Raw genomic sequence first — 21,735 nt, 5'->3', positions numbered from 1 at the left:
TTTCATATAATTTGTGACCCAAATCAACCAATTCTGTGAGCATCCTGATCACCAGTGTTTTGAACTGTGCATCTGATAGGTTGGCTATCTCTTGGTCGCTTAAAAGTACGGATTGCGGAGCTTTCAATCCTGTTTGAGGCATGGTTTTTTTTGGGGGGGGGGGGGTCTGGTCGCACCTATTACGTATGAGGGGTGGAGCCTTAGGTGTTCACCAGGGCGGGGCACCCCAGTCGCTGGGTTGTGACGTTGTATGCGGGGGCGGGGTCCAAGAGGGAACAATGGTGCCCACTCTGCTCTCTGTCGGATCTCAGTCCCTTTTGCTGCTTCTCCTGAGCAAACTGGGCCCCTCTGGTGCCGATTCCCGTGTGGGTGGGTTTGTGCATGCCATGGGACTTTCCAATGCACTCTCCTGTGAGGTTCGGAGTCTCTCCCTGCACCTCAACCCCCACAGGTGTTTTCAATCAATGCCCAGAGGCTCTATTTCCCAGCGCTGGGATTCTGGGTTGTGCACAGGGCCTTGCTTCACAATTCCCGCCTCTCTGGGTCTGCTGGTTGCCACCCCTCGGTCGGGGTCTGCCAGCTGCTGCTTGTGTGTTCAGGGTCCACCCCCTGTGGTCCTGTGCGCCCCGGATGCCTTACACACCTGGTCCCAATGCTCTCTGTGCTGGGACCCACACCTGGTTGCCCAACTCCATCCCTCCTACCCGTCTGGATGAACGTGTCTACTTTAACTTCTTGCTTGTCCAACTTCCATTCAGTTCAATTTCCTGTCAGTTCTGGTTGTTATGCTGTTTCTAAATTGTTGTCCCTATCTTGGTTGTGCGAGGAGGCGCAGTGTGTCTACCTATGCCTCCATCTTGACTGGAAGTCCCACAGGGGAGTTTTAAATGTCCCCTGACAGGCCAGAAATCAGTGTGCTGAAGAGCAGGGCTTTTAAACCAGGTACCCCCAGGTTGTAGGAGATGCTGGTCTATCCCAGAATAGGTGGGACCAGTAACAACAGAAAAGGTGGGGAGCTCTCGACTGAGGACCAGGCAGAGACCCAAGCACATTTTCACATCAAAAAAAATTTTTTGTTGGACATTTCAGGAGGAATTTATTCCATGCCCGGTGAATTTAGAGTTATGGGCTTGGTTGGGGCCTCAAACAGGTGATTATGGTAATTTAGAGAGAAAGTACCAGGCCATTTCTGTCATAAGGACGTTCCGGCTTGAAAATAATAGTGCCTCCTCGTATTTATAGCGCTGAATACTTTCCAAAGTGCTCTCTCATCTATTATCTCATTTGATCCCTACAGTGGGGCGGAGATATAGGCTGTGGCTCAGCTGTGGGGCTCTGAATGGGAGCTTCCCCCCTCTGGGCTTCAGTTTCGCCCTGGGGCTCCCAGGACCACTTGCACCAAAATTCCTGGGAGCCCGTCATCATCACGTACCTCCCCGGGCCCCACCCTGATTGAGAACCTGGACCGTGGCTGACAAGGGCCCGGGAACCTGTGTGTTAAACACACTTTCCAGGTGCTTCTCAGGCACACCAGCATCTGAGAACCCCTGTTCTGGTATTTCATAACTCCTCAGCTCCGGGATCCTGTCGTACGAGAAACATGCACACTCAGCAACGAGAGCAATTCCTGAAAAAGGGTAAAATTCTGATGAGTGGGGAGAAAATGGCCTGGTGGCGGCTCACTGCAGTGCATGTGATCATCCAGATAATAACAGCCTCTCCAGGATGTAATTAGTGCCCTCGAAATTGGAATATGACTGTTTAATAATTTAAGTGAGATCATCAGGATTAATGAATAGCAGTTGAAATTAAACGTGGGGCCATAAATCCAGACAGGCCTGTTCCTGTGCGACAAGTATTTATGACAAGGCATCCTGGAAAACAGGGTCTGGCCGAGGCTAAAGGCACCTTAACTTAGCTGGTCCCTGTGTGATATATGGCCTGCGGTTCCCACCACCCAGTGCCTGCCGAGTCTGTGCCTCATTTCAACACTATCTAAACGATCTGAGGTGCCCGTCAAGGATGCAGATTACCGGGTCTATCCCAGAACCACTGCATCAGAATGTCTGTGGGTAAGCCCTGGTACCTGCGTTTTAACAAACTCTGCAGTTGATGTCAGTATGGATGCGAGTTCAGAACCACTGCACGAAGCCAGCTGGAACTGGAGACTGGGGGTCACACGCCAGGCATGGGCTGTCTGCCTTTGAGGCCTCTTTCTCCTTGGCCACCTGACTAGAGGGTTCTCCCCAGGGTCCTTTCCTTCCACGGAAATCAGTGCCCTCTTGCAGTTGACAGCATCCTATTGCTTTTCGGCTCATTAGGCTCTTTCACATTTCCAGTCTCATCTAATCACCATAACCAGACACTGAGGTAGATGGGGCAGCTCGGTGCTCATCATCCCGAGTTTCTGTTAATAGTAATAATAATGGCCGCCACCACAGCATCATTAATGAGGACTGTTTACTGAACTTCGACCATGTGCCTGAGTGATGGAAACCAACGCCGACTAGTTTACCCAGCAGGGAAGGCGCTGGTTTATGGGGTGGGGAGAGGACAGGGGCGGAGCCAGCCTGAAGTACATCTGGATTTAGGTCAGGCTTGGCCAGCACCACAGGTCAGCCCCCTGGAAGAATCACCATGGCCATGAAGAGGGGATACCGCCGCCGGAGGGCTGGAGCCGCCCTCACAGCTGGCTGGTATTACCGACTGCCTGTTCCCCCAGGGGTCGGTCACGAGAGACGGGTGATAGGTGAGGAGCCGTTCACCGAACTGACTGCGTCCCCCATTTTCCCTCGGCCAAAACACGGGAAGGAGACAGTTCGCATCTACTACAGAGCCCATTCAGAGTAACCTCCGCTCAGGAAGAGGGTCTATTTACAAGTCAGTTCCACCCACTCGTGAATGAGCGCCGCTTCCGTCCTGTGGCAGCAGAGACGTGTTTTCTGAGAAAGGTCGGAGCTGGTCTTCCCTCCCGCCTGTCGCCACAGTCGTGCTGGCTGTTGCGGGCGTTCTGGGAAGGTAATTGTTAGTTTGAGTTTTCCATGAACAGCGGCTGGAGTGCAGCTATTATTTAGAATATTCTAGACCATATATTTTGACAGCATACAGACAAAAAAAAAACCTAACAGGTTCTGAGAACTCTGGGCAGAAAACATAGCCTTGTAATCCCAGCTGTTCTCACCCTCACTGCAGATCGTTAGCGATGCCCAGTAAACCGCATTCATTGTGACCCACGGGAGCAGACGACAAACAGGAGATGGTGGGAGTTACTGGCTATTCAGGGCTCCTGGCTGCTCATAAATAACGTGGGCATCTCTGAAGAGGGCTGCGTTGATGGAGCAAACAAAATTAAGTTTTTTCCATTATCCTGGGAGGAATGAGAATTTTGGTCTTTCAGGAGAAGGACCTGAGTACACACGAGGACCCTGAGGTTGGAAAAGGCAGTGTGCATCTGATAATAGCACTTAGTAGGAGCCAATGTCCCCGCATCACACAGAGGAAGGGAGGTTAGTGTTTGCTTCTTTATTCTATACAATGATGCAAAAATTACAGGAGATTTTTCTATTTGAGAGAGTAAAGCGAGAGAATAAAAAGAGAAAAGGGAAGTTAAACTTCCAATGCCCATGAACTCTATATTGCTTGACTGCTACGGTTTCCTCCTTTCGATTTTTGGAATAAGTAAGTGATGTAGAAACATAAGGATGTGGCCTTTTTGATCTTCAGAGCTGTCGAGCATTTCCTATTTTTGATTATGAACATTGGTAACATTTTAAGCCTCCGGTGTTTACACTGAGACATCTGAAGGTGTCTCTGGATTCGAGTCAAACCAGAATCGGCGCTGGAAGGTGGCTGCCTCTCACAGACGGGACTGAAAGGCGCAGGGGCTGGCAGCTCTGTGGGGACCCCGGGAAGAGTGAGTGACTGTGCGATGCGTCGTTCTGCAGCTGCCCGTGTGCTGGGCGCTGGGCAGGTCACAGGTAGTGCCTACTTCTGAGCAGATGTGCTTCATCAACCTTCTAGACCCGACAGCATTGAGAGGTTCTGGCTAATATTTATGGTGAATGAAAGCAGTGGAACATACCTGTTAGAGAAATGAACGTGTATCCAATGTCATGGCCAAGCATCTCATATCTTTACCTAACAGTTTTTTTTTGTTTTTACCCTAAAGTTGTTTTATTTAGGCAGTGGAATGTGGAGAGAATGTGAATTTCTTGTACTTTGGTTTGGTTTAAACTTTCTGCTAAATCTGATTTTTTCCTTTAGGTGAATATTGGCTACAAGAGGCTTCCCATAAAATCAGATATATGTTTAAATTGCTTACACCGGTGTCTGGCACATAGTTAAGTGCTGTGCTGGGTGGTGGTATCATTATTGCTACTATGTCCATCCCCCTCTGTGATGTGGAAAAAACCAGCCTTTCGGCTCCCCACTTACGGAGTGAAATGTGAATGATGGGAAAGGGGCTCGGCTGGTCCGTACCAGATCCTACTTCTACTTCGGTATCAAATTTCTCCCCCCAGACCCTGAGTAAATACCAATTCAATCAGACCTGAGCCAGGAGAAAGACCCAGGAGCCTTGGATGATGACAGGGGGGGACAGCTATGTGACTCTTTCCCTGGGGACCTTATTCCAAGGGCCTCCAATAACCTGCCCCACTGGATTCTGCTTCCTGCCACGACGTTTTTAAGGAAACAATAACACAAAAGAAGAGGTGAGACTGTATTCCTCACAAGGAAATCAGGAGGATATCAGCAATTTAGCAGTTTTGCTGTGCCAAGTTTTTAAAACCTAGAAGGCTCACCTGCTTCAATAGAAGCATCACCTTCCTGAAAACATAACACGGCTATTTTCCACTGCAGAAACGGTTCTTCCCCAAGTATCAGAGCTTCTGATGCTTCACATGCAATCTGAGTGATTTGTTTGATTTTTTTTTTGCTATCCCAGTAAATCATTTATATGGTGCTTGAGTCACAAAATCCTAAGCTTTTATAAAATGCACAAAATATCCTATAAACACACTGACTCGTGCATTCTGTGTGCCTGCCAGATATCCACCAAAAGGCTTGTAGATTTCCCTCATTATAAACTAATTGATATTCAGTAACAGCTTAAATCTTCTTAGCAGTTCTCTCCCTTGGAGTCTGAGAGGGAAGCCTGAGGATGTCAAAGATATTAAAGAAGAGACTCAAGAAGCCTATGAATTTTCTTAGTGGGAAGATGCCCAACAGAGTGATCCTGAAGACGTGGGATTCTTAACCTGACAGAACCCATCGTGGGCAGCTCAATCCGTCCGGTCAGACGGGATGAGTAACCAGGAGGAGGCTCCTCTAAGGCAAGTGAGCAGTTTAAACCGCCTACCACCACTCTCTCCGAGATCTGTAGGACTGCACCTACTTCCCCTGCCCTCAAATCTCACTCCTGGCAACCGTGTTTCACGTGTTGGGTGGTTGGGAGGAAGGACATGCAGTGCATGTGGTGTACGGACTGTCATTCTGTCTGCACGGCCTACTTTATCCTCTCCTTGCTAGGATGCTCTCCTTGGCGAAGACTCTTCCCCGCCAGGGGGGCCCAGAGGTCCTCCGAGGCTGGGCGCCTCCCCGGGTCAGCTGGTTCGGGAGGGAAGCGGGTGGAACAGATCTGTGTCGTGTTCTCTAGGTCAGCCCAGCAACACAGCTACCATTCCGGGTCATCCGACTCCTCTTTCTGTTTCACCACTGACTCGGGACGAGAGAAGTGATCGTCACTCCATAATGACAAGGGAAAATGATTGTTGAAGTTAAATGAAAGAAACCAGGGGTATAAACTTACATATGATTGGATGTCTGCTACACAAAGTGCAATGTAAGGGGACTAAACGTAGATTCACATTATGGGATATTATCTATTAAAAAACAGATGAGTTAGCTTTCTATTGACCCAAGAGATATCCATTATACATTAGTAGGAAAAAAAAGAGTAATGTGTGCAGTATGATCCCATTAAAAGGGGAAAATACCATGTAAAGATTAGGGGTTAAGGTTCTAGGATCAGAATGCAGGTTTTTAAAGCAGAGCTCTGCCTCTTTGAGCTTAGTGCACATTGGCCACTTACCTACCCTCTGCATCTCAGTTTGTCATCTGTAAATGGGGCTAAAGATGTTGTGACCTCTTTTTTATCTTAAGTAGAAAAAAGACATTTGAGACTGAGTCCAGTGGTCTTCACACTGGGAATGACGGAACTCAGGATCGGGCTGTGACAATGAACGAGTGAATGTATTTGGCACACAGTAAATGCTCAGTGAGTATTAGCAGTTGTCACATGCTGTGACATATCAGTGTTATTATGCATACAAGACTGTTAAAGGTAGTCACCTCATTTGGGGTGAAACTAGAGCGGGGTTGGGAGAGTATGAAAAAGAACATGGAAATAAAGACACTGGGAACCAAAGAAGATACACGAATAGCAGATAAGCATATGAAAAAATGTCCAACAGCTAATGTTGTTGTGGGATTGCAAATTAAGACGGTGATAAGATACAACTAAACACCTGTTAAAATGGCAAAAATCCAAAATACTGATGACACCAAGTGCTGGCGAGGATGCAGAGCAACAAGTACTCTTGATCACTGCTGATGGGAATGCAAAACGGCTCAGTTACTTTGGAAGACAGTTTGACAGTTTCTTATACAACTAAACATGCTCTAATCTAGCAGTTGTGCTCCTTGGTATTTATCTAAGTGACCTGAAAACTTTTGTCCACACAAAAACACACACACGGATATTTATTGCAGCTTTATTCATAACTGCCGAAGCTTGGAAGCAACCAAGAGGTCCTTCAGTAGAGGGGTGGACAGATAAACTGTGGGACATCTAGGTAATAAAATATGATTCACCATTAAAAAGAAAGGAGCTGTAAGCCATAAAAAAACATGAGGGAACCTTAAATGCATATTCCTAAGTGAAAGAGCCAATCTGAAAAGGCTACACACCGTGGGATTCCAATTACATGAAGCATTCTGGGAAAGGCAAAACCATGGAGACAGTGAAAACGCAGATGGCTGGCAGGGGCTATGGGAAGGGGAAGACGAATAGGAAGAGCACAGAGGGTTTTGGGGGCAGTGAAACTACTTTGTATGATACTGTAACGGTGGCTCTATGTCATTATGCATTTGTCCAAACCCACAGAACATAGAACACCAAGAGTAAATCCTAATAAAAACTATGAATTTTGAGTGATCACGATGGGTCAACACAGGCTCATTAGTTACAACGAAGGTGCCAACCAGTCCAGTGCAGCCACAGGACACTAGGGGGGGAGGGGCAGTGTGGGAGTGGCTGTGTGTATGTGGAGTGTGGAGGACTAAAATGCTCTAAAAATCAAGTCCCTAAAACAAACAAACAAACATGGGGGGGGACACTGAATATTAACGGTAATTGAGCAGGTGAAGAGATCACAGACGGCTCTTCCTGCATTTTCCACATTTTTCCCCTGGATTCCCAGCCTGTGTGCCATTCCCTCTGCCTGGAACCTTGTTCCTCTGCCCTGCCCCAAGGAGTGACATCTGCTTATCCCTGAGGACTGAGTTGACTGGAATTGTCTCAGGGAAGTCCTCCCTGATCTCCTCTGTGCTCTGCAGCACCTGGACCTCCCCCGAGTGGCCGTGCGCCACGGCCTCACGATTGCCCTCCCTATGCCTGCCTGCCCTGCTGGAAGTGAGCCTTCGAACGAAGGGGAGTCTGCTTTACTCCTGCTCTTGTCCCCAGCACCCAGTAAGTACAGAGTCCAGCACAGTCATTCCATGACTTTTGTCGAATACGTGGGTATGAATTCAACCAGGATTAATGTACAGAAAACAAGCAACCTTAAGCTGACCATGGAGAATGGCCACCCCAAGTTGTGGGGACACCGGCAGCAAACCACGGCTGTGAGAGAGACGACAGGAACTGAAGAATGGATGCTTGTGGGGCGGTGTCAAGGGATGCTGAAATGAAAATCGGGTCAGGGCAAACAGGTTCCTGTGACGTGTCCCACGACGGGCGTGGTGTGAGCGTGCTGCCCGAGTTACCAAGCCCATCGTGGAAAGAGGCCTGGGACCCCGGTGAGCATCTCCCCCACGGGAACTGAAGGGCCTGCCGTGTCCATGCTCCTTCCAGCACGGCTCACTGCCCCCAGTCTGCCAAGAGCTCTGCAAACACTTGCTTAAGGAGTTCCCTTTGGGGAATCCGTCCTTGCGTACATGTAAAATTTGTTTTAATCCTCACCTGAGGATGTGCTTATTGATTTTTAGAGAGAGGAAGGGGGGGGAGAAACAATGATGAGAGAGAGAGAGAAACAGTGACAGGCTACCTCTTATATGTACCCCAACCGGGGACCAAACCCACAATCTAGGCATGTGCCCTGACTGGGAATCAAACCCACGACCTTTTGCTTTGCGGGATGATGCTCCAACCAACTGAGCCGCACCTGCTAGGGCCCTATGTACATTTCTGTTTGTTTATTTGCTGACAGAAAGTTGGGGTGGGGAAAATGCTATCAGTGAGCTTATACCACAGCCTTTCCTTTCTGTACCTCATCATTCCAGGCCCCCTATAGCTCACCCAAAGATAACATCCTTCCTATGGACTACATATCCAATTTTTCTAGAAAATCAACCCTGTTAAAAAGTGGGAAGGGGAAGGACAAGAGTTCTAGACAAAAAACAAATGACCAAAGGGCTTTCTGTGTTTCCTAATAGAAATCTCCCAAGTGGACAGTGCAACACGGGGGAGAGTCTGCCACCTGACGCCTTCACCGATCTCTACCAAGTGCAGAATGCACCCCCCCCCCCCCCAATCTTCAAGCACAGCTCACACATTTGAAGAGCTTCTGGAGACCCCTGGATGCGCAGTGGCCTATTTGTAAGCACACCAGGGCTCTTCCGGTGTCGGCGTCTGCCTCCACTCTGGTCCCTGGAGCTGCCTGCACAGAGCTCTGGATCTTATTTCGAGAACTCGTCTGCTCCAATTTCGTCTCCTACCCAAGGTCCCGACCCTCCGCTGAATTTCAATTAGTTGCCCCGAGGATCCTGGAGGAGACTCATTTCAGAGGAAAATGCCTTCAGCCAGGCAGCACCAACACGGCCCGTAGTTAGTGCCTATGAATTTCCACTCGGGGAACTGCCACTTGCACACGGCCCAGAGAAACGCCTCCTGCAAAGGCCCGCGTTCGCTGCGCTTGAGACAGGCCTCTCCACTTCCCCCACGTCTCGTTTTTAAAGCAATCACTGCAGAGTAAGTTTTCCCCCAAAGCTGCCTTGAGAATTGCTTCTTGAAACAGGAATAATGATTGTTTTTCTGAAAAATGCCAGTCGCCAGCTCTGACGGCTGATGTGCAGGATGGAGGATGGTGAGGTGAGAGTTCTCCTCCGGGTTCTACACGTGATTCACTGAGAGGATGGGGCAATGATCAGGGACATGGGTCTTCACTGTCACCTGAGAAATGGGACAGTAGTTAATCAATCTCCTATCTATCTTGTTGGGGTGTGGGTGTGGCACCACACTGCATTAATATTTTTGCTCTCTGGAGAAATAGATGCACTTGGAGAATGTCATTCTTATAAAACTGACCTTTTCTTTCTCAAGATTGTTACATTTTTTTTTATGGGAGTGAGTGGGGGTGGGCGGTCATGTTATTTTTATCCCCGAGTATAACTTTAAGGAAATTGCGATATTAGAGGTGCAAACCATTAGGGTACAGGACTGGCTGTCCTTGATAATGAGCTCTTTTTAGCAGGAAGTTTGCTCTTTAATACAAGAGAAAAGTAATTTACTGAGAAGTGTCCCTGGGGACAGAAAGGAATCACAAACGCGCTTCTGCGGATATCTCACACAGCAAGCTATGGCGAGGAAGGACCAGACTGTTTTCGGAGCCTGGAGATGGGTTTCCTGTCTCCTCTGCTAGCAGCTGGCTGTGCCCACTGCTCCAGGGCTTGGGGTCCCCACTTGTCAAACGAGCAGGCCGAGATACACCTGTGGTTTCCATGCATTGCTAAGCAGCGGAACAATTTTTCAGAAACCGAACACAGACCATGCCAGGAGGGACACCTGAACCCCACCTGCACCTATGAGGTTCTCCATACCCCTCACAGCGCCCCCCAAGGGGTACGGAGAACCTTGGCTGTTTGCTCCAAGGAGCAGAGGCTGTTTCTGCTGTTGCAGCGTGGTACACGGAAATCCAGTAATCACATGAGCAATGCGCCCATTTATGTTGCTTTTCACGGTCCGGCTGCGAGCCAATGGGTGGTGGGCCCAGCCTGGAAGAAGGCTGACACTGGGAGAGGAGACCGGAACAGGGGAGCAGGAGAGGGAGAAAAAGGCAGTGGGAGAAGAATATACCCTCGTATTCCTAATTACTATGTACAGAAGCGAAAATTAACAGTGAAGAAGGCAAAGAGGAAAAAACGGCTTCATTCGGAATACGATGTCAGAGGAGAGCTTTACGAATGCCCTGGACTGGCAGAAAGATGAGCGAGTGGGTCCCAGAGCAAATTAAGCCTGAAATATCACTGGAGGCAAAAATGACAGAGCTGAAGCTGTCCTACTTCAGGCACATCAAGAAAAGGCAGGGCTCTTTGGAAAAGACAATAACGCTGGGAAAATAGAAGGCGGCAGGAGAGGGAGATGAAATATGGGCCCGACGGACCCCATAAAAGGAGCCCTAGGCGTGAGCCTGCAGGAGCTGAGCAGGGCTGCTGAGGACAGGGCACGGCGGCCATCGCTCGTCCCAGGGTCGCCGGGAGTCAGAGCTGACTCAAGGGCACACGCCAACACACAGAGCAAGGGTCCTGGGCTTTGAATCTCCAGGCCTGGGTGTGCCACTCACTGGCTGCGTGACTCTGGGTTCTGCTCCTCATCAGAGACCCAAGGACCCCAAGGCCTTCCTCAGAGGTCGTTGTCAAGAACAAATGGGACAATGTATGGACCTGGTGCATTCAAATGACCGCCTACATGGCGAATGGGCAGGAATTAATTCAGGTGGGAGGTGAGGCAACAGAACATTTGTTCAATGTTTGACAATTCACAAAGCCCTTTCACCCACAGAAGTGGGAAGACTGTGCCTGCATCTCCATGTCTGTGTGTCCACCCTGACTCCCCTCCTGCCACCAGCCACAAGTGATGTCAGTTACAGGTGATGTCAATAACAACAACGATAACACCAAGCCCCAGTGTTCATGTCCAACATTCACTAGGTGCCAGGCTCTGTCCTAGGCACTTTACCCAAAACTTGTTTAACAGTCGCAGCTGCCCACAGAGGAGGACACTGGAGCACAGAGGTCAGGTGACTGGGTCTGGTACGTGGCAGGGCCAGCGTCAAAGGTGTAACCTCTGCCAGACTCTCTGCTAAAGAACAGGGCTGTGGAGGCCCGGAGACACCCCCCGGGCTTCAGTGGGCTCATGGACCTCACTTCAGGGACACAAATACATCTCATACAAGGTACTAGATGCTATGTAACCATGGTGGCCAAGTGTTAAGGGGACAGAGGGAAAGAACTCTGATCATTCACTCATGGGACACGTGTGCTTGCTGAGTGAACAAGGCCAGTGTGGTGGCCCCTGATCTTGGAAGGTACCGCCTAGTAGGGGAGACATGCAATCTAGCCAATATCAACACACATAATGTTCACATGTTATACTCATTTGTATTTTAATTCTGCCAGTGTAAGTGCTAAGAAGGAAAAATAAATGGTTTCATGACAATGAGTGTAGGTCAAGAGTTAGGGAAGGATTTTAGAGGTGGTGGCAACTGAAGTTGTGTGTGTGTGTGTGTGTGAGAGAGAGAGAGAGAGAGAGGATGTGTACGCACACACACACACCACTGAGGCCTCTTACTAAAGGCATGTAATTAAGAACGTGGTCTTAAAATGGGTCAACAGGGAGGTCAGCTTTGCTCGCTCTGGAGCGCACTCAGACTCCCTCTCTTCATCCTTGATTAGCACCTCGACAGAATATGAGCAGTGGAGAGGATGCTTCTTGATTTTTCTGCAACTGGTGAAACCTTCGATGCAAAAATTGAAGCTACTGGCTGCAAGGCAGTGTGGTACAGTTGCTAAGATCACATGCTTGGGGACAGACAGACAAGGTCTGGTTACCACATCACCATGTAAAAGCTGTATAGCCAAGGCTAAGACACTTAACCTCTGAGTCTCAGTTTCCTTATTGTTGAACGGCATGGCAGATACTACTTTTTTAACACCTTCTCTAATCCACTTTCCTACCTCTACTAAAATCAAAACACTCCTATGGTCCCGCCACCCTTGCAGATACAGGTGCTCAGATGGCAGAATTGTGGCCAAAAGTCTTTCATGAATAAGAAGACAGGCCTGGCTGGCGTAGCTCAGTGGATGGAGCTCGGGCTGGGAACCAAAGTGTCCCAGGTTCGATTCCCAGCCAGGGTACATTCCTGGGTTGCAGGCCATAACCTCCAGCAACCGCACATTGATGTTTCTCCCTCCCTCTCTCTCTCTCTCTCTCTCTCTCTCTTCCCTCCCTAAAAATAAATAAATAAAATCTTTAAAAAAAAACATTGAAAACTGTATGTAAAAAAAAAAATAAGAAGACAAAGTCTTGAAAGGAAGAAGCTTTGTTCTCTTCGCCCTCCTTCCTTCTTCCTGAGCCATAGCAGCCATTCTGTGACCATGAGGATGAGGAGGCAGAAAAAAAGAAGCCTGATTCATTCTCTGGTGATAGCCTTGAGCAGCTGTACCAATCCTGAATCTTATTACAAAATGAATGATTAACTAAGGAAGAAATCCTTACTTGTCTGAGCTATTGTTTATCAAGTTTTCTGTTACAGTTTAATGCATTTCTGTAGAGATAAAAATGGGATAAAAATAAAACCTACTTCGTGCGTTGCTGCGAGGACTATACAATGCTCATACAGTGTCAGGTTCACGGCCAGGCGCAGAGCAAGCAAGAAGCAAGCATCAGTAAATGGCGGCCCCTATGTTGGTGCTGCTGAAGAAGGGAAAACCTGCCACCCCTTTGGCAAGGAAGTCCCAGGATGGAGCACTGAGGGCGGGAGCTGGGCGGAATGAGCCCTACCTCGATCGCTGAAGTCATCAACCAGCACAATCTCGGCGATGAGCTCCGGGGGTGAGCGGTTCAGCACGCTGTGGACGGTGCGGAGGAGGGAGGACCAACCCTCATTGTGGAAGGGGATGATGATGCTGGTGTTGGGGAGTGTCTCCAGGTAGCGTTTTCTGTTGCAGCTAGAGGGAGACACGGGGGACAGGGAGAGGACAGGTTCAGCGCTCATCTTGCCAAGAGAACTCAGGCACATGTTTTGGCTAAGTGCAAATCCCACTCCCTCTCCAGCCTTCAGGGAATGAGTGAAAGCTGGAGACACTTCTGCCACTCCAGAACCTCTTCTACTTGGCATCCTGAACCTGCACCTGTTTGCCTCCAACCCCTGTACACACAGTACACGGGGATAAGTACACACGACCCAAAACAAGGGCAGCCAGTGCTGATGGAGCAGCACGGGGGTTCCGTGCTTCACACGCATTACCGTGTTCAAGCCTCAGTCATGATATGAACATGGGTGCCCATCCTCACGACCCCATGTGGAAGAGAGCCCTTCAGCAGCTCTGGACTCTCCCCGCCCCCCCCGCCCCACCCTGCACATTCATCCCAGTGGAGGAGAAACCCTTTATCCATGAGTTTGGAAGAATCAACTGGGCTTCACTGGCTCAGCCCCTTCTCTCTTTCCCTGTCCAGGCTCTCCCAGTGAAGGGCACGTTTTCCGCTCTGCCCTTCCTCAGCCCCGTGGTAAGCCTCAGGGTAGGGGGCCCTGCCCTGTGGGCCTGTCATATCATTACAACACCGAAAAGAATTACCGTAGCCCCTTATTATCATCGAATATCTAGTTGGTGTTCAAATTTCCTGGGTCTTCTTGTGTCTTCTTATAGTTGGTCTGTATAAATCAGGATCCAGACGAGGTTCATACACTGCCTTTAGCTGATATGTCTCCTGTGTCTCTTTTTTTCTTACAGTTTATTTGTTGAAGAAACGGGGTCACTTGTCCTATAGGATTGCCCATAGTCTGCATTTTGCTGCTTGGTTTGCTGTGGTTCTCTGAATGTTTGTTTATCTGTCCACCCTCCAACCCCAGTTCCTGTAAACTGGTAGTTAGATCTAGGTGCTTGACCTAACTGGATGAAATATTCTAGCAAACATTTTCAAAGGTGTGAGTATTCCATGGGAAATATGCAGTATCCAGTTATCTTTCCTTTTGTGATGTTGGTGAATGGATGAATCCTTTATTTCATCAGGGGTTTGCAAAAACGATGATATTCTAATTCTATAACTTTTCACTTACTGGCTGGAATACTTCTATCAAGAAAAACAACCACTCTAACTATTTGGTTACCCCGAAGTACAGGAAAGACAGTGCAAGTTCTTGATTCTTTGTTTCAGAATGACTTTGTTTCCCAGAACTCCCCAAAGATGGCAATTAGTGGTTTTCATTATGAACTCATACATTTTAACATAATTAATGTCTCAATTCAGGGTAAGTATTATTCTTACTGGTTCTCAAAAAGCCTGTCTTAGCCCAAGGGAGTCTTCTCGAGTTGGCTCCTCGTCCTTCCAACATAACCACAGAGTACTGATAGCTTCTCTGCTTTCTGATAAAAGATCCCAGGAGATCCCAGGCTTAACTGGTACACTTCCTGCCCTCACTTGGAATCTGCCATTCTGCCAAGGAACCCTGGCTCCTTAATACCATCAGTACCTCCATTCAGACACTGGGCACTGAGGGCACTCACTACTGCTGGCTTGGTGACGGTTTCCACACCTTCACGGTGGCTGGAGCTAGAAATATACTTTAGTAGACATGTCATACGTTTATGCTGAAATTTTATATTTAATATTTAGGGTTAGAGTTTTACTAAACTTCAACTTTATATTGCATCTCCTTTTACTGAGATGTGATTCACATACCACAAAATTCACCCTTTTAAAGTATGCAATTTACTAGTGTTTAAGATAATCACAAAGTCATACAACTATCACCATTATCCAACTCTAGGACATTTTCATTACCACTAAAAGAAAGTCCACCCACATTAGCAGTCACCACCCATTATCCCCTTCCCCTCGTCCTTGGCAACCATTAACGTGCTTTCTGTTTTCACATGTTTGCCTATCCTGCACACTTTACATAAACGGAATCATACAATATGTGGTCTTTGTGTCTGGTTCTTTCACTTTATTCTTTTTCACGGCACAATACCATTCCACTGGATGGATATGCCACATTCATTAATAGACAGACATTTGGGTTGTTTTTCCTTTTGGCTATTACAAATATGCTGCTATAAATATTCATGCACAAGTCGTTGTGCAAACATGTTTTCAATTCTCTTGGGTAGACACCAAGGAGTATAATTACTGGATCATAAAGTAACTCCATGATTACTCTTAAAAAAAAAAAACAAACTACCGACCTGTCTTCTAAAGTAGAAGCACCATTTTACATTCCTGCCAGCAATTACGAGGGTTCCAGTTTCTCCACATGTGCTTACCAACTCTTGTTATTGTCATTCCTATGATTATAGACATCCTAGTGGGTATGAAGTGGTATCTCATTATTGCAGTTTTCTAATTGTATATCTTCTTTGGAGAAATAAATGTCTAGTAAATATGTATTTCATTTTTAAGTTGTTCCTTGCTCATATAGAGAAACAAAATGGATTTTTGTATACTGAGCTTGTATCTTTCAATTTTACTGAACACATTTATTAATATTAATTTTTGTGTGTGTGTGGATTTCTTAGGATTTCCCATATATGAGAGTGTCGTCTGCAAATAGAGATACTTTTACTTCTTTCTTTCCAATTGAGATGCCTTTTTTCTTGTCCAATTGCTGTGGCTAGAAACTCCAGTACAATGTTGAACAGAAGTGACAAGAGCAGACACCCTTATTTTGTTCCTAATCTTAGGAGGAAAAGCTTTCAGTCTTTCACCATTAAACATAATGTTAGTATGGATGTTTCACAGATGCTCTTCACTGGGTTGAGGAAGTTCCCTTTTATTCCTAGTCTGCCGAATGCTTTTATCATGAAAAGTGTTGGGTTTTGCCCAATGCTTTCTGTGTCTAATGAGATGACCATATATGGGTTTTGTTCTTTATTCTGTTAATATAGTATTGGGTATATTACATTGATTGATTTCTATATGTTGAACCAACCTTGCATTTCTAAGTTCTATTTGGTCATGATGTAAAATCTTTCTTATCTGTTGATGAATTTTATTTGCTAATATTTTGTGGAGGATTTTTGCATCTATATTCATCAGGGATATTGGCATGTAGTTTTCTTGTAATGTCAGTCTGGTTTTAAATATTTTATCTCTTTTGCTAAAAATCTAGGGATTTTTTTAAAGATTTTTAAAAAATTTATTTATTTTTAGAGAGGGAAGGGAGGGAGAAAGACAGAGAGAGAGAGGGACATCAATGTGCAGTTCCTGGGGGCCGTGGCCTGCAACCCAGGCATGTGCCCTGATTGGGAATCGAACCTGCGATGCTTTGGTTCACACTCCATCCACTGAGCTACACCAGCCAGGACTAAAATCTAGGTTTTTAACATGAACACAGTTATTTAGTTTTTTTCTCTATAGTATATAAGTTTCAGCAAAATAGTATCAACATTATTGCTAACAGTGATTATAGGAAATACAAGATTCCTTTTGTCCTTCATTCCTCTCTATCTGTGGAACCTGTTTCATTAGGAATATTAGGAGGTTTCACAAGGGCCCAGAAGAGGTGATCTGAGGACCAGGCAGACTCAAAGGGAATGAAAAATCTTGTATCCAGAAATCAGCTGAGGTAGGCAGAGTAGCAGTCCCTATGTCCTAGCCTTAATCCACAGAAGCTGTGAACATGTTACCTTACATGGCAAAAGGGACTTTGCAGATGTGACTAAGGTTAAGAAGCTTAAGATGATTTTGAGAAACCCGAATTATCCAGGTGGGTCCAATCAAACTCAGGAGTCCTTCAGAGCAGAGAACATTTCTGGCTTGGTTAGAGCAATGGGAAGGAAGGAATAAAGATTTTAAGTGTGAGAAGGACTTGACCCACCCCTGCTGGCTTTGAAGATGGAGGAAGGCGTTGTGAGCCAAGGCAGGCGGGTGGCCTTCAGAAGCTGGAAATGGTCCTCAGCTGATAGCTGGCAAGGAAACGGGATGCTCACTCCACATAACTAAATTCTGCTAACAGTGCAGACAATCAAGATTTCCCTAGAGCCCCCAGAAAGGAATATCCAGCCAATGCCCTGATGTTGGCCCAGTGAGATCCAAGTTGGACTTCTGATTTACAGAACTGTAAGGATGAATTTGTGTTGATTAAGCTGCTAAGTGTATGGTTTTGTGTTATGGCAGTTCGAAAACTCACACATAAGGAGTCATCCTAGATACCCTTTGCCCAGTGCGTAAACATCATTTGCAAACATTTAAAAAGGGAAAGGTCTGACATGGAAACCCCCATGAGTCTCACGTGGCAGCGATGGGCTGGAGTTGACAGTGGATGCCTCTCTGTATGGGACAGGTGCGCTTGGGCCCTCAGCTCTCTACACTCCCACAGCTGTGTACCAGGGCTGCTTCCCTGACTTCTGCTACCTCCAGGTGCCTGGAGACATTTGAAGTTGAGAGCTCAAAAGCATCATGGGAGGGAGCTTCACAATACTGGTAAGAAGTCTGGGGGGAAAATTTGCGACGTCTGGGGTAATGCACATAACAGAATCTCTCCTTTTGTATGGCACTGCAATGCACTGTTTAACTGTCAGGATGTGCCCAGGTCTCTTGGCAACTTACTTTGAAATGTATCAAAAATAAAATGGGTGGATGGAGGGAAAGAGGGATGGACAGACATGATCAAGTCAGTAGAGGAATGTTAATTGCATAATCTAAATGGTGGGAACATGAACTTTCTGTGTACAATTCTTTCAACTTTTCTGTATGTTTGATAATTTTCAGAAAGAAATATTGGCCCTGGCTGGTGTGGCTCAGTGGATTGAGTGCCAGCCTGCAAATCAAAGGGCTGCCAGCTTGATTCCCAGTCAGGGCACATGCCTGGGGTGCGGGCCAGGTCCCCACTAGGGGGTGCTCGAGAGGCAACCCGTCACAGACGTTTCTCTCCCTCTCTTTTCTCCCCCTTCCCCTCTCTCTAAAATTAAATAAATAAAATCTTAAAAAAAATAAAACAAAAGATTAAAAAAAAGAAATATTGGGGGAAAAGTGGATCAGGGTTTACGGTTGCCCGAGTTTCAAATTCTCTCTGCTAGCACCAATAGAAGCTGGGGTAGAGGATTAAATTCTGGGATTCTGGCGGTGAGCTCAGTTCCAGCTGTGTGAACCAGACTCCTCTAATTCTGGCAGTCCAGTTCTGATGGACACGTCAGTCTCTCTCTTTCCCCTCGGGACCTCTGGAATTCTCGCATGTCCTCTCTTGCTCGCCCATCTGGCTGGACTGTTTTCATCCAGGCTTCACACAGCTCTTCTCCGCCCCTTTCCTCACTTCTCTCATCCCTTTGATCATTTCAGCCAGCCTTCTCCAACTTCATTATATCAGCCCTCACAAATAAACGAAAGCACCTCTTCTGAAAAATCTCTTCCCCTTAACTCAACTGAGTTCTCCGTGGCCAAGAAAAACAGGCAACATCTTGCTTTCTACAAGAAGTCCCGCCTTCCATCCAGTTTCACAGGAGGCTTGCTTGACTGAAGCAGCACTGGGGCGGGGGCGAGGTGTGGTCAGCTGTAATAAACTGCCTGGAGTCCAAAGGGTGAATACAGTAGAGCTGTTACGCAGCAGAGAGCCCAGGCTCTCTGAAACCTCAGAACTGGACCCCAGAGCCTGCCAGTAGATAACACCGCAACACCTTCATATAGGGAGGGAATTAAACAACACTGCAGTAAACTAAATAGACTAAATTCACTTCTAATTTAATCCAATCATGGAATTAGAGATTATTCAGAACTTGAATAAAAGGTTTGGCTTGAATTGCAACCCTGAGCGTGTGCCTTTTTCTTCTTCTTTTGGTCTCCTCTCTTTTTCTCCCTCTCCTATTCATCTATCCACTTATTTACTAAACAAGCACAAAATGGCATTTTGATTTTTGCCATGTGTGCCAGCCAGCAGTTTGATCCCAGCTTAGCAGAGGCTCTTTGTTTAAGTGAAAAAAAAAAAGTGACATGCTAAAATGAATCCCTCTAGTACCCAGGACACTAGGTTCTGAAGACCTGCCTCCAGGCCCCCTTCCTGTTGGGAGCTTGTGCAAAAGGCCCCGTTTCTCTTCCCCTTATTAGGCCTCAGACCCCAGTAGACAGAGAAGGCCTGGGGATGGTGGATGGAAGATGACCGACCACCCACCACAGTGACCTCCCCATCTGAGAAGTGTCCCCGTTTAAGACCTGTCTGCACGTTGTGTCTTGAGATGACAACACTGTGGCATATGCCCAGTTCCTTCATGTACGGCACACACAAAGCATCCCCTTGCCAATGCCTCCAGAGGACCACAGAGACTGTGGTCTCCAGGAAGGGGAAACTAGGGCACTGCTCCCAGTGAAAAAGGCTGGCTTGGTTCTGGCCAGACAATAACCACCTCCGCCTCCCTGCACTTCACTGTAGGACAGCGTACAAAGCACTCTTCTCCCTCCCTCCTCTCATCCGCACCAACCCCTGAGGTTGCGAGGGAGGGGACCCAGGGAGGGCTCCCCCCATTTTCCACATAAGGAAAATAGAGCCCAGAAACATAAGTGGCCTGGATCCAGGACTCAAATCTAGATAGTATCTATTTAAAATAACATTTGTATGTGTGTAATTCTTGATGAGAGAAGTGGTAGCTGCTCGGTGTAAAAAAAGTCTGGACAACACGGAAAGGCTAAAGGACAACTGATAATGACAGCGGCGCCCTGCCCAAAGCTGACAGCTGGGCTGGCCTCTGCGCTCTTCTCTGGACACGCATCTGTTTCGGCAGCCCGGCACCCACATCTTTGTGCCTTCTCGGGTGCAGCGCGGCTTCCTGAGATGCCTGGAAGATGCCCCTGTGGGCGGGGTCAGGCAGAGCGATGCCCTCCCAGAGGGCACAGCAGGGACACGGTGACACTTCCAGCACGCATCCACCTCGAGGACCCCTCGGCTCACCATTTCTGGCCGCAGATGGCACCACAGAAGAAACACCTGTGGAGTTTCAAACCTCCCAACTAGGACTTGAGGGAGAAACAGTCTACCCTTTGCACACACACTCCTGGGTTCACGGCCCGATGAGGTCCCTCCTCGACAGGGCAAAGCTGAGGCAGAGGCGTGCAGCCTGAGGACAAAGAGGCACGAGTGGGGGCGTTCCTTGACACCGAAACAGTGACAACGGGGGTACAAACAATACCTGTCAATGGGGAAAGCTTAAACAAATGTGAAAAATTCAACTTGTAGAACACTGAAGTGCAGTTGAAAAAGAAGGTGGAGGACCACAATGATGATAACAGAAAACATCTGTGAAGAATGTCCTTTATCCCCAGAAACATTCTAAGCACTTTAGATGCATTAAGTTACTTAACTGTCCCACTGCTCCTAGGAGCAGCGGCTGTCATTGCCGCCAGTACAAAGAGGAAACAGGGCAGAGAGAAGCAGAGTAAGCTGTTAAGATCAAACAGCTGGTAAGGGCTGGTCAATAGCATCTGCCCTTTATACATCCCATTTTTACAGGGATAATGTATCCGTGCTAGTAATTACATAAGCAAAAAGAAGAGCAAATAGATCAAAAACAAAAATGGAGGGAACTAAGTAGGAGTCTGAAGCCCTGGCTTCTAGCTCCTTCTCTGCCATGCAAAAAAGCAGGTCCCCTCTGCTTGCTGGACCTTATGTCAGGGAGGGGCTGGACAGATGGGACGGGCAAGTCTCGAGTGCCTGCTTTGAACTCCTTCCCTAGTCCTGTATTCCCGTTCTTCTAGTAACAGCATCCTGACTTTCCTGGGGGAATCTCCCACCCCTCGTTTCCATACGATTTATGGGGAGGTCCTTGCCTTTTCTTGAGGGTGGGCAAAGGAGCCTGGCTCAGCCAATCAGAGCATTGCAGGTCCCCAGCCACAGGGATGGGTTCAGGGATGGGCATCTGGAAGTCAGAGTAACTCTTTGCTGAGACAAGTGGGAAGGAGGCAGGTTCTTTTCTGCTGAAGCCGAACACGGAAGGATGCAGGTCTGGTCTGCCCGGGGCCCTGCGTGGACTCTTCCCTGTCTTGAAATGGTTACCGGAATAGAAAACTGAGCCAGCAGCTGGAGGGCGAGGCTCCTGCTGGCATGACTGAGGGACCCGAATCCAGATGAGGCTGAAGCCAAGGTCTACTCCTGGCCTTTTCAGCCACACGAACCAGTATGTATTTTCTTTTCTTAAGTCAGTTTGAGTTAGGGTCCCGTCACTTGTAACTAACAGCATCCCTGCTGCTATAACTGGATGACCTGTAAGCCCTTTCAGTTGAATGAATCTGTTTTGGACCTAATGGTGGCTCCTGAAGGACAGAGGCAGAAACTACTGCTACCCAGGAGTTACCTCGACCCGAAGGGCGCAGCCTCGTTTCCTGCCGCAGGACCGGAACTCTGCTCATTCACCGACTGGGAGAAAGTGGCCTGGGCTCCGGGCCGCAGTGGGGGACAGGAGGCAGCGGGAGGGCTAGGAGATGACTGAGCTCACTTGTAACAGAGAAGCCCCAATTTAATATTCCCTAAAGGA

At 47.6% G+C, this 21,735-nt stretch overlaps 1 protein-coding gene across 3 annotated transcripts in view; it reads right to left on the bottom strand.

Moving 5' to 3' along the window:
* Positions 1 to 21,735, bottom strand: part of GALNT10 (polypeptide N-acetylgalactosaminyltransferase 10) — a 180,234-nt gene that overhangs the window by 65,619 nt on the left and 92,880 nt on the right. For all 3 annotated transcript variants that reach the window (XM_036014108.1, XM_028528499.2, XM_036014109.1), the window contains exon 4: positions 13,061 to 13,227. In XM_036014108.1, coding sequence (XP_035870001.1) covers positions 13,061 to 13,227 — 167 coding nt within the window. The remainder of the gene's footprint in view (positions 1 to 13,060; positions 13,228 to 21,735) is intronic.

This window comes from Phyllostomus discolor, chromosome 13 (assembly GCF_004126475.2).
Source record: "Phyllostomus discolor isolate MPI-MPIP mPhyDis1 chromosome 13, mPhyDis1.pri.v3, whole genome shotgun sequence".
Taxonomy (NCBI): domain Eukaryota; kingdom Metazoa; phylum Chordata; class Mammalia; order Chiroptera; family Phyllostomidae; genus Phyllostomus; species Phyllostomus discolor.
This window is presented reverse-complemented; position numbering and strand designations above follow the sequence as displayed.